Raw genomic sequence first — 13,968 nt, 5'->3', positions numbered from 1 at the left:
TGTGCAGCCTCATATTTTAGAAAGGGCTTTTTCCTATTTTTTCCCTTTTTAGTGTGAATGTAATATTTCAATATATAAAGAACAGAAAAAAAAAAAGAATTGCATATGAAACTTTGATTTTCTATTACCTATAGTTTGTTTTTAAGGGCAGATTAAATTTGATATAACAAAACTTCCATTCTTGTTTGAGTCCCCATCTGAACACTCTTTTTTTCTTTTATATATTTTGAATATTGTAATGATGCCTTTTTTCCCTTCCTTCCCTCTCTCCCTCCTTTCTTTTCTTTTTTTTTTTTCTTTTCTTTTTTTTTTTTTTTTTTTTTTTTTTTGCATCACAACCATATTCACTCCAACCCCACCACCAGATTGAAGTCTTTCCTTGCCACAGGTATCAAGTGATATGCAAATGTGTATCTCGTTTTGAATCCACAGGAGGTTTCTTCACAATAGTGAAAAATAGGAAATTTGTAGAGGAACAAGTGATGAATTGGGAGTCTGAGGAGCTGGTTGCAGTTCCAGTTCTGCTACTTACTCACTCCCTGGTGAGTTTAAATCGCTTAGACTTGCTGTTTCCTCAGTTTCCTTATCTGTAAAATGAAAAGGTTGGTCTGGCCTGCAGTGCTTGTTTGAGAACCACAGATCCCCACTCAGATCCCTCACAGATCTATGCAAAGTCTGTGAATTTGGATGGGAAAAAATTACATCTGAATTTTCCCTAAGCTTCAAGTGAAATTTAACATTTGCTAAATTACTTAAACTCAATTATTTTAATACATGGTTAAGAAGTAGTCTCTAGGTTTTACCAAACTGTGACCAAAGGGATTCAGGACCCAAAAGGGGAAAAAGGACCCTTGGGCTACCCTTCCAGGAGAAAATGATTGAGAGCATGAAGTACCATCACCCCCATTTTACAAGAATCATGGTGGATTGCCCAAGGCTTCAAAGTGGTGGAACAAAATCTGTTGACTCTAATGTTTCTTTTTTCTGCCATTCTGTGTCTTCTGATCTGAGGCTAGCTCACTGCTCTTTACATGAGCCATTTAACTACTGAGATTCAGTACAGAGCCCACATCAGATATGATAATTTGGCCATGGGAATTGGCCATGAAAATCACATCATGTAGAAATTGAGGGTGTTTAGCTTAGTTGTCTTCAAAGTATTGAAAGACTCAATTTGATATATTGTTCTATTGATATCTTGTGCAAAGATAATTTGATAATTTGGGTGTTTCTGGAGGTCAGAACTAGGACCAATATGTAGGTGTTACATGCACAGATTTTGGCTCAACATAAGGAAGATAAGTTACATACTCATTATTAAACACTTTTTATGTACAAGGTACTATGTGGCTAGATCTGGGGATACCACATCAATATGAAAACAATCCCTGTCCCCAGGAGACTTGTATTTTACTGAGACAATATGGACACACAAATGCAAGGTAATTTGGGAAAGGAGTCAATATAACAATTGGCTTCACAAGAGAGTGGTGCCTGAGTTGAACTTGAAGGTAAAGTTCTGAATCAATGAACATGAGAAAATAATACAGACTAGGATTTGGGGACAACCTGGGCCTTAAAGGAATGTAGTTGAGATGGAAGTCTACAGCACTATAGCCTCTTTATACATCAAAATTAAGAATGTTTTGACAGTATCCTGCATTTAATATAATTATCTTTTAATCTACAACTTAATCATCCTTGAATAAAAGACTTAATTTAGGGAATGATCTTAATTTCCTGAGAAGTTTGTTGAGAATAAAATCCAAGGCAGAGATGTCCCTTTTATTTATACTTGACATGTCAGAAAAAGAGAATGTCTTTAATATGGAGATTGATCTTCCCCAATTTTGTGTGAACATTAGTCCTGTGACCTTTAGTAAATAATTCAAAGCCCAATACTGAAAGCATGTATTTTTATCTTTGCTGCATAATTTGTTTTTTTTTTAATTTCATGATTATAAAATGTGAGTGGATATGGTATGAGAGTAAGAGTGGGATTCTAATTAGAAGGAAGATTGGTGACAAGCTTGGACAATAGTTTACTAAAATAAAATGTCTCAGGTTTTAACTAAACTCAGAGTGCACATTTTTTTCTTCCAACATGATAGAATAGCCAATTTGGAGAATAGTAGGAAAAAAAATTTGGAATAGAGTGGGTGATGGGCTATCAATAACTCTAAAAGTTTGTAAAGATGGATTGAAGTCATGCTTAATACTCTTAAAGGCCAAGTTAGGGAGTTTGTACTTTACCCTACTGGCAAAAAAGGAACCATTGATGATTCTTTTTTAAACTATTGATATATTTTAGTAGTATTTTATTGCCCTCCATTACATTCCAAGACAATTTGGGGCATTCATTTTTTTTAATATTTTGAGTTCCCAATTTTTCTCCCTCCATCCCCTATACTCTTCCTAAAATAGTAGACAATTTGATATATGTCATACATGTGCTATCAGGCAAAATAGATTTCTATATTTGTCACAGTTGTGAGAAGTGAGAGAAGTAATGGATCAAAAGGGGGGAAACCATGAGAAAGAATTAAGTGAAAAAAATATACTTTGATCTGCACTCAAAGTCCATTAGTTCATTATTTGGTTATGGATGTACTTGTCTTGGATCATTATGTTGCTGAGAAGAACTGAATCAATCATAGTTCATCATCACAAAGTTGCTGGTACTGTGTATAATGTTTTCCTGGTTCTATTCATTTCATTTTGCATCATTTCATATAAGTCTTTCCAGGTTTTTCTGAAATCTACTTGTTCATCATTTCTTATTGTGCAATAGTATTCCACTATATTCATAATGAACAACTTGTTCAGTCATTCTCCATTTGATGAGCATCCCCTCAATTTCCAAATTTTTGTCACTCTAAAAAGGGCTGCTATAAGTATTTTTACACATATACTTTCTCCTTTTTTTATGATCTCTTTAGGATACAGACCTAATGGTACTATTGCTGGATCAAAGGGTATGCAGAGTTTGATTGCCTTTTGGGAATAGTACTAAATTGCTCTGTAGAATGTTTGGATCAATTCACAACTCTGCCAACAATGCATTAGTGTTTCAATTTTTTCACATCCTCTCCAACATTTATTATTTTCCTTCTTTGTCACAGTAGCCAATCTGATAGAAGTGAGATAGTATCTCAGAGTTGTCCTAATTTGCATTTCTCTTAATTTAGATTAGATTTAGAGTAATTCTTCATATGCCTATAGATAGCTTTGATTTCTTCATCTGAAAATTGCCTATTAAGATCCTTTGACCATTTATGAATTGGGGATTAAATTGTGTTATAAATTTCACCCAATTCTTTATATATTTAGGAAAATGAGGCCTTTATCAGAAACTTGCTGTTTCCCAGATTTCTGTTTTCCTTTCTCATCTTGCTTACATTAGTTTTGTTTGTTCAAAAGCTTTTTAATTTAATATAATCAAAATTATCCATTTTACATCTTGTAATGCTCTCTATCACTGACAATTCTTGAATGTCATATTGACATGGTCAGACCTATGCTTTAGGAAAATTCTTTTGGCAGCTGTGTTTGGAAGATGAATTGGAGAAAGGCCAATTAGATAATCATTCCAGATAAAACAATGAAAACAGGGAAAGCTTGACAAGAAGTGTATTAGGAAGATAAAAGATCTGTTTCAGACTACCTCAAAAGATAGTTGCAGAAATTGGATGACAACCAAGAATTTCTTCTGTTTAACAATTTGTTGAAATAATTTAGCAGTGATATAAAATTTGTCTTAAGAAACAAGATTATTAAATTTGAAATTCCTTTTGATTCTCTGAAGATTGGGTTATTCTTGGGTGAAATTTTTCTGCCACCTGAAATGCAATTGAATTTTGTAAAAGTTGTATATCATTAGGTGATTAAAAATTGCTGAAGCTTTCTAGTAATTATGACAGTTGTATCCTATAGTAAGAGTTGGAGTCTATAAAAACCCTCCACAGACTTTACATCATAAAAAGACAAGTTCTTTCCATGTAGTGCTCCCCCTTCTCTTTTACCTTATTCCTTTTCTGCTAGATTCTCTGTTTCCTGATTAGGGTTTCCTATTGAGAGGAATGAACTGAAATCAGATCCTCTCAGAGGGTGTTTTTATAAAATGCCTGGCTTTCTTCAGTCTTCCTTTCCTCCTTTAAAAATTGGTCTCCCTCTCCCTCCGTTAGCCTGAAGATCACCATGCCAGAAGTTCTCAAGACATCCCTGGTCATATCTCTTCCCTATTTCACTTTGAAAGTAGCAATCTTAGGGGGCAGCTAGTTGGCTCAGTAGATAGAGGACCATCCCTGAAGCCAGGAGGCCCTGAATTCAAATTTGGCCTCAGACACAACACTCCCTAGCTGTGTGACCCTGGGCAAGTCACTTAATCCCAATTGCCTCAGTAGGAAAAAAGAATATCAATCTTGAACCTGGTACAGATCATCATTTGATTGTTGTTGTTATATAAACCACAGGCTCTAATGTTAAGCATTCATGCTTTTGGTAGTAGTTGTGGGGTATCAGTTTACCTAATTTTTTTGGATGGTTAGATGCTGCCCTAGGATCTTTCCTTTGCTGCTCCATGCATCACTGCACTGCTCCATGCTATCCTTAAAGTTTTAAGTTAACCCAAATAGTTTTTCTATAAATACACCAAATAAAATACTCTATTGCTTCTTTCTGTGAAAATTCTTAGAAGTAGACTTCAATAGTAGATTTTCTCTGATACCTAATGTTTTGAAATGAGCAAACCACAAGGTGAGAATTTTTAACTTTTCTTTGAAACACCATTCTTTAGGACAGAAAAGCAAGTAATAGTTTATGTTGACAAGTGGTTTAGGATTACAAAAACCTGGAACATTAAAAAAAAAAAAAAGACAACATCTAATTTGGGACATGTAAAAACTTGTTCTAATAATAAACTTGTATAATAAATAAACTTGTATGATAAATAATAAACTTGCCTATAGTAAATGGGACAAAGATAAGTACATCATGATATAAATTGAGTAATACTTACCTCTAAACTTTAAAACACTACTATGCTAAGACTAAGAAGATCTTAAGTAGTAAGACTTGTCTCTACCAAATACTATGTGGGTAACTTTGGGCAAACTGAATGACTCTGAATCTGTTTCCTTATTTATAAAGTAAAGATGACTAGTATATTTTAGGGATTTTTATAAAATATGTTCACAAATGTATAGGGCTTCCAGGTGAGGCTTCATAACGGCGCTCTGGTTTGGCTTCTTTCCAGAAGGTGGAGAGGCAATCTCCTTCCCATTATAAAGACCCTGACTGAATTTTTCAGACTACCAATGAGGGGGCAAAGTATGGGCTTTCTGCTCCCCCTTCTCTTGGCTTTAGTCTATCACTTTGCTCCAGGTTCAGTAGGCCTTGTGGACAAACCTCTTTATCCAAGAGGCACAGAGCTCAGGAACTCCCCAGTTCCCGAGTTCTTAAATCTTTTTTGTGACATGGACCTTTTGGCACTCAGATGAAGCCTAAGAACCCCATCTCAGAATGCTATGTGCATAAAATGTGTAGTGTTACCAAAGAAAATAGAATTCTATTTTCAGGTGGGAAGTCAGTAGAGACAGAATGCAGGTATTGGAGTCAGGGCTGGAGTTCAAATTCTAGTTTAGTAATTAGCTGTGTGATCTCACAAGAAGCTTTGGTGTGATCCTCCAATTGCCTCGGCTGCTGCCCCCTCTGGACCAAAAGGCTGCTATCAATAGGCTGAGACAGATGGGGTCCAGGAATTTTCTTGAGCCACATTAACTAGAATAAATACAGCTCTTCCCATTTCTGCTCAAAGAAACTACATTCTGTCTCTACTGACTTCCCACCTGAAAATAGAATTCTATTTTCTTTGGTAACACTACATATTTTATGCACATAGCATTCTGAGATGGGGTTCTTAGGCTTCATCGGAGTGCCAAAAGGTCCATGTCACAAAAAAAGATTTAAGAACTCGGGAACTGGGGAGTTCCTGAGCTCTGTGCCTCTTGGATAAAGAGGTTTGTCCACAAGGCCTACTGAACCTGGAGCAAAGTGATAGACTAAAGCCAAGAGAAGGGAGAAGGGAGGTGGGGGTATTAAGAAAGTGGGGATGAGAATTTTGAAAAAGGACAAAAATGGGGGGGGGGAGAGGTATAGAACCTCATCCGTTCTCCCAAGCAAAGGCAAAGGGGATGGGGAATCCTTTCTTATCTTGGAGACCTCCTCACTTAACTCTCGTAATCTGTCAATTTTTTTTTTTCCCTGTTGAGGCAATTGGGGTTAAGTGACTTGCCCAGGGTCACATAGCTAAGACGTATTAAGCGTCTGAGGTCTGATTTGAACTCAGGTCCTCCTGACTTCGGGAGGAAGCTGCTCCAGATGAATTATAATGTCAAAGTTACAGGAAACTGGGAGTTCAAAGAATAAGACTGAGGGCCGATGCTGAAGGACCAGAGAGTGTGAGAGTGTGGAGCGGAGACTCGAGGCTCCGAACTGCGGGTCGGGATAATCTCGATTCCGGGAAGGACGTGCAGACCCCAGTTTGGAATAGCTGGAGGAAGGGACGGAGAAGAAAGCAGCAGTCGTAGAAAATCGGAGTCCTTGGGTTGGAGATAGCGGTGACCCTGGGGAATTTGGATAAGGAATTTTTCCTCGGAAAAGACAATTCTTTTCCTTATCTGTTCTTTTCCTGGTCCCGCTTCCCTACTTCTCTAGGACAATTCACTACACATGTGCTATCTGTGAGATAACCTGAGTGCTGAAAGCGTTTCCCTTTCCTGCCCCGCCTAACAAGCCCTTCAGTAAACGAAGATACTTGTTTCTCCGCACCAGGGCAGTGTCTCCCACTACTGCGCTCTGACCTCCCCGCTTCTCCTTTGATTTGCGCATGTCCAATTGACCCAATCAGTGGATTAGGAGATCCTGTTCTGTTACCTCAAATACCGACACTCCTCTTAGCTCACCCTCTGAGATCCGGCCAAAATGAGCTACCTGTTGCTTTTCCCAAACTCTTCACCCCCTTCACACCCCGAATGCTTATTAATGCTTGGAGCCACCCCCCTCACCCCGCTCCGTCCCCTTCCTGGACAGCACCTTCAATATCATCTGCCTTCCAATTGGCTGAGATGTCCGGGTCGGGTTTTCCACGATCTATCTGTTCTTTATAGTAACTGGAAAGAGAGTTTGTGCCCATTCACAAATCTGGGTCCTTGACTAGAAGGGCATACTGCTGGGATATAAGTCGAAGAATTCGGGGAGAGAAGTGCTTTTTTCTAAAAAATATTATTTACCCTCTTAGCCTTGTTCCTTCCTGTAACCCAATCCTCTCTTTGATCCCCATTATTCCTTGAGACCCTTGCCTTCTTTTCTTTGATCCCCATTATTCCTTGCGGCCCCTGCCTTCTTGATCCCCCATTATTGCCTTCCCTTTTGACTCCCGAGGTTCGATATTCCACCCGTCCCTCAACAGTGACGATCGCTCCAGAGACTGGACGAATCAAAGGGTACCAGGGTTACGGTCTCTTGGATATTAATGCAAACAGTCGGCATAGCGTCTGCTGAAAGCTAAAGGAGAGGCGTATGACCGCTGCATTTTTGTAGAAGGAAATTCACGATTTCTTGAAGTTTTCCATTGTTCTGAACACCTCCGACTACGATGAGTATCAAAAACAAAGAGGGATCAGACACCCTGAGCGCAACCCTGTCTGTGAGGTGCTCTGTCTTGCCTCCTGCCTTCTCCGAACTCCATTATCTCTTGTGACGCTTTCTCTCTAGCGATTATTATTACCCTCTCCTTTGATATCTATTGTTCCCTATGATTGTATTTGCTTGATAACGTTTCATTGCATTATTGCCCTTTCATCATCGCTCTGTTGCTGCGAAGCTCATCCCAGTCTTCCATAGATCTCTTTTGCTGATTCCCACTCCCTGATAAACTATCACCAGACGGACATGGCTCTCTATTCTGCTCCCGGTGATTCCCATCTTTGACTACACCAATGCAAAATGATTTTTAAAACTGTCTCCATTTATCCCTAGTAAACACACTTTCAATCTAGCCAATTTCAGTTAATTCATATCTGATTTTTTTCTTGCTATGCTTTCATTTACTACTTACTTGCTCAATCAAGACATACCATAACTTTTAACATTTAATGGCTCGCCTACCATCAAACATAATGTTTCCCGTTCTTTAAGACACTGTAGTTTAGGTAACCCAACCCCAGTTCATTCTCATACGAAGCTCCTCATTTCTTCTTTGAATTCGTGTTTCACGTGTACCATATTTGTTAACTTTTCAAACAACTTGTGGTAACAATCATTTTTCTTTCTACAACCATAGAAATCTTCTACATTATCGTGTTATTAAAAAAAAAAAAGATATGTTTTTGAAAGTACACTGTAAAAGAGGGTGAATGGCTGCATTATACTTTACAATTAGAATACAATTTTCTGTATTCCCTTTTCATCTCTAAATGCTCCTATCAGTCCTTAATACCATCTCATAGTGACCAGAAAATGATATAAATTTATTCTTGGAATAAGATTATTGAGGCTCATCTTTAAAGATGTGTTTAAAATTCTGTAATTCATGATACAATCTGAATAAGCTGAAAACTTTGACAGATTTTTTTTAAAAAGAACTTTATCATGGAGGGGGATGACATTAACTTTTTCAAAATGTTTAATGTTTTCTTTTTTTAAAAAAAATGGTTCAATCTGTTTAATTATTGATAGTACTGTTTCCTTTCCCAAAGATGGGTGCAAGGATTCCCTGCGAAGAAGATTGCTTTTATAAACAACAACACAATTTGCTACCCTTGTGGGAATTTTGTAATTTTTATGAATATTGAAAAAGAGAAGAGGACTGTTCTACGGTGTATGGATGGAAAAGTGGGTTCTGTGGCAACTAATATTCCTTTCAAAGTGGTGGCTTTTTCAGATCAGAAGTTTCAACCCTTCATCCACATATACAACTTTCCTTCATTGACCAAAAAAGCAAAATTAAAAGGTATTCTATGAGAATTATTCATTCTGGAATCGAATATGTTATCATAAAATCTACGTGATTAAGCTATTTTTTTTGAAGAGATGATAACTTTCTAAAATAGATGCTTAGAAATAAGATCCAGACATTAGAAATTTAATTAATTAATGACTGGAGAAGTCAAGTCTTATGTTCAGTTGAAATGTCCTTTTCAGAGTGGTGATATTTTGTTATGATTTATTGAAAATGTAGGTGGATTGCTATTTGTACAACTATCCAAAGTTACTGATAAAAAGAATTAGATGAAGTCATACAACATAAAAGTGACTCGTATATACAAAATAGCTAATGTTTTGTTTCCTTGTTATCAAAAGCTATTCTCTAAATAATCCTTCTACCTTTTTCTAATTGGGAAAAAGAAAGACAAGTCTCAAAGGGATTCAGTAAAGTCTTGGAGTTACTATTAGAATAATACAATTCAGAAGTCTACATAGGCATGGAGATATGTATTTGAATATGTCTATATGTCTTTCTATCTGAACTGTACTGTCCTAAGGAAGTTTTGGTAGACTAGTTTGGTAACTTAATGATAAGATATGACATTGGGGAAAAAATTCATTTTTTACAGCTAGCTTACAAAGAAACTTGAAACACAACCTAATCTTAAATTATGACATATTTTACACTTTATACTTATCTTTAAATGAATAAATTGTACATAATTTGGTAATATGGCAATACTTTTTCAAGTTTTGAGAATTTATTGTCTTTTTCAAACATTGATCAAGATTGAGTTTCATCTTTAAAATAGCAGAAACCCAATTTACACAAATAAGTTATGAACCAGTACTAAAATTTGCATCACTTTGTTTAGAAAACCAGAAAACTGATTATTCACCTGAAGCCAAACCATATGATTTTCAGGTTCAACAACTTGTTTCAGCATACTATCACCAGACAATTCAATTTACTATTATTTTTCAGATACAGTAAAACTAAATGTATCATACTTGTCCTTGGAAAAATGTCTCCTTATCCATTTATATTTAGAAATATCTAGGTCTTTAAAATACTACAAGTATTAGTTCTAGAGATAATTTGTGTCATTAACATATAGGTTTTCTGATTCATTTATAAGACTGACATTTTAATTGGGAAAAATCATCTAATATATGCTTTAAATTTTCATAAACACAGCCACTTCATCTTCCCAGATCAGAAGAAAGAATTTATGGACTTTGCTTTATGAAAACTTTATTGTTTTGAGGTATTAAAATAGCCACAAAATAAGAAAATTTCAGGAGTAAATTTGTATTATAAAATTTAATTAGCCCCTTTTTGAGGAAGGAATAGTACGGGGGTGCATCTCACGTTGAAGGACCTGTATTCAAATCCAATTTCTGGTTCTTCCAACTTATAGTTTTGAACAAGTCATTTACCATGTAGGCATCTGTTTCCTTATTTCTGAAGTGAAAGATTGTTTTTTTTTGGGGGGGAAGGCTTCTAAGCTCCCTTCCACCTTTAGATTGATGCTCTTTTAGGATAAACTATCCTCAGTTATAGAGGGAGAAAATACTTAAAGCAGTATTGGGGAACTTTTCTTCTTATTGATGATTTATGGTCCCTGATCCTCTGACATAGGCACATCCTAAAAGAGTGGGAATGGCCCTAAAGGGGCCACCAAGTCAACTATCTTTAGCATTCCAAGAGAGGGGCAAACCTGACAACAAGAATTATGCAAGAGACTCTCCCAAAAGACTTTTTCCTGCTCCTACCTAGGAAAATAGTAGGAGGGAACTAGACTTAAAGACAGAAAAGACATGCTAGAATACTTGGCCAATTGGCTTCATTTCTGTGCTGCAGAGGAAGACTCCTGTATTCTTTCTAAACTTTATAAGTTTGTTGTTGTTATTGTTGTGGTTGTTGTTTTTTAACAGTAGTATGATGGTTCATTACCAAATGGCAGACTATAAATTTTTCTTCCTTTATATTTGCAAGCTGCAGGAGAGAGGGTGGTAAAGGGAGGGAGAGAAAGAGGGAGAGAGTGAAAGAGGGAGAGGTGGGGAGAGAAAGAAGAAAAGAGAGAGGGAACAGGGAGGGGAGAGAGACAAGAGACAGAAACAGAAAAAGAGAGACAGAGAAACAAAGAGACACAGTGATAGAGATACAAAGAGAAAGAGGCAGAGAAGTAGATATTGAGAGATAATGAAATAGAATACAGAAGGAGGCAAAGAATGAGAATGGTTTTTTTTTTTTTTTTCCCCTTCCTTTGGCTAAAATCATTTCCTTCACGGCCCCATCATTCATTCTCAGTACCTTTCTTGCTGTGCTAAATGGTTAGTAATTTAAAAGTCATTTGACTTTTACATTAAGTTGAAAAAGCAATTTTTGGTTTTTATATTAAAATTTTATGTTAATAAATAATTCAATAGACAATTTTAAATATATCCAATATGTGAATATAGATATTCATATAGTGTATACACATTATAAACATGTGTATATGTGTGTTTTTTCTCTGAGATTGTGGTGAAAGAGTGGAAAAGAGAGACAGATATGTGTGTGTCAAGTCCGGGGATGATAAGAGATCAAGATATACATAGAGACATACAAAAGGATAGTTGACTATAAATAGTATAGAGATACTGAGAATGATACACAGAGGCATAACATTCTAATGAATTATTTCCATCCTATGCAATTTAGGGTATTGCTGATATAAAATTTTTATTATAGCCAGGTATTTTACAAGTAAAAGCATAAATAGAGATCCTAGATTTGACCTGAAAGAAACCTTAGAAGCTATCTAATCCAACACCATAATCTCACATATGTGAGGAAACTGTGAATCAAGAGGTTTAGCTATTTCCCCAGTTTCACACAGCTAATAGGTGTCCAAAGTGGAATTTGAATTCTAGCCTCAATGTGCAGCTTTGTAATCACTGTTCTATGTCACCTCCTAACCTTTTCATTCATATTCTGTAGGTTATTAGGAAACTAAATTGAGGGCTAAAAGATGACCTTAGGTTTTACAACCATTATTTGAAGGCACTAAAGGAAGTTACAGTAGCAATTTAAGGAAAGCAAATGTAAATCCAAGATTAGAATAAACAATATTTCTTTTATCACTAATGTCTATTTAAAAAATTTTTTTAACATTTACTCTTAAGACTTATTTCTGAGGAAGGGAGAAAAATATAAATAAAATATAACACATGAGAATACTTGACATAGGAAAAGAAAAATAGAATTTAACATTTAAAAGGGGGAAATGAACTTTCTATATGAATACTTACCTGAAATGGATCTGATTTCTGAATTAGGAACTGCCCAGTTGGACTATAACTTACTTGAATTTAATTACTCCGGAATATATCTGGCTACTTTCTCTGAAATTCCAGAACATGAAGTGACACTTTGGTAAGTTCAGTACCTAGCACATTTTTATGTTTTACTTAGTAGAAAATAGTTTTTTTAATGTTTTTCATTGTTGGTTTATGAAATATATTTCCTAATTTGGTTATTTACTAAAGAAGAGAACACAAAAAATTAGTTGTTCTCAAGAATTTAAAACTATTTTCAGGGAATGAAATTATATAATCTAGATTTTTAAAAAGCCAAATATCTCTTAAAGAACAAAGTTATAGATAGGGTTTTTAAATATTTAATTTAATTCTTTGTCATTGAAAGGAACAAGAGAGAAAGCAGAAGAATAGCAAAGCATGAGGAAAATACCAAAATTTAAATTTTCATTTTAGGCTATTATAATTATTAACAAACAAATATTAAATCTTATTAAGTACAATTCATTTTATTAAACTCTGGATTAATGAATAAGGCATACCTGATTCCAAAGACCTTAAAGTTTACAATGGAGATAAAAGATACAGATGTTAGATATAGATGCAATCAACTGAAGAAATTGGGAGGGAAGGGGATTGAGGGTACATATAGAAGAATGTAGACTAGAATAAAAGAAGATTCTGAATTCAGTCACTAATAATTTCCCCTTCTTCTATCATTCAGAATTTTCATACAAAAGGAAATGTTTACCTTGCTGCAGGGAGGCCCCAGTTAAGATTAAATAACACAAATTTATGTAAGGAACACAACTCAGTGTATTCCATACTAGGCAGGTCTCCCAGGTCTCTATCCCAACTGACTTTTGGATGGTCAGAACTGGTCCCAGCTGGATATTGTGCTCTTCTTTCTGGCCTGGTGGAGTGCACACAACACCCCACAAACACATCATCTCGTCCTGGTGACCTGATCCACCCATTCTGTGCCTTAGCTTGCTGGCCTGGCACTGGCAGTTTAAAGCCTCTTTTCTCTTGACTGGTGGTTCAGAGCCATGGACAAGTCAGGGCTTTGCAGAAGTGATGCTTCGAGGTTGTCCCTCCCCACAAGCTTTTATTCCTGCAGGGCCTTGCTAAGCTGATTGTCAAGGCAGGAGGAAACTTTCTCTGTCTGAAGCTTAGCTCTCTATTGCCCTGGAAAGAGGAAAGTGGGACCAGGGCGTAGGAGTGATGTCTGTGTCCCATCTGTGGGTCTGCTAGTACAACCTTGCTGCTGTTGGTGGAAAGGGTGCAGAGACAGCTCAGGGTCAGTGAGGACCAGTTCCTGGTTTTAGGGTTTGTTTGCTTTTTTAAAAACTCCTTTTGGGTGCTTGGTGTTCTAAACTCTGGAAACAGTTGAAGTTATTTTCTTTGGTGTACAATTTCTGTTATGGAGAGGCCAAGAAGTAACGGGGATTGTAGAAAATATCTAGTCCACTATCTTGTTGCTCCTATGATCATTCAATAGCAAGTGAATAAGAGCAAAAGAAGCAATTAACAGCATTTATTATGAACCAGCATTACTAGACTGTAAGCTCCAATACAACAGGAATATTGGCTTATATGACTTTATCTCACTTTTAGGCCTTGAGCTTTCTAAGTATTCAATAAATATTTATTGAGCAAATAATGAATAAATCCATGTTA

General features: G+C 36.1%; 1 protein-coding gene across 1 annotated transcript in view; it reads left to right on the top strand.

The window, feature by feature from the left end:
* The first annotated feature begins 7,564 nt into the window (after positions 1-7,564).
* The window catches only part of LOC127551549 (cilia- and flagella-associated protein 43-like), a 150,460-nt gene continuing 144,056 nt past the window's right edge, over positions 7,565-13,968 (top strand). Inside the window, exons 1-3 of the mRNA XM_051981355.1 lie at positions 7,565-7,710; positions 8,757-9,010; positions 12,310-12,406. Of these exons, the coding sequence (XP_051837315.1) occupies positions 7,655-7,710; positions 8,757-9,010; positions 12,310-12,406 (407 nt within the window). The 5' untranslated portion in view covers positions 7,565-7,654. The remainder of the gene's footprint in view (positions 7,711-8,756; positions 9,011-12,309; positions 12,407-13,968) is intronic.

Source organism: Antechinus flavipes, chromosome 2 (genome assembly GCF_016432865.1).
Source record: "Antechinus flavipes isolate AdamAnt ecotype Samford, QLD, Australia chromosome 2, AdamAnt_v2, whole genome shotgun sequence".
NCBI classification, from domain to species: domain Eukaryota; kingdom Metazoa; phylum Chordata; class Mammalia; order Dasyuromorphia; family Dasyuridae; genus Antechinus; species Antechinus flavipes.
Note: the sequence above shows the minus strand (reverse complement) of the source record. Positions and strands in the feature narration are given on the sequence as shown.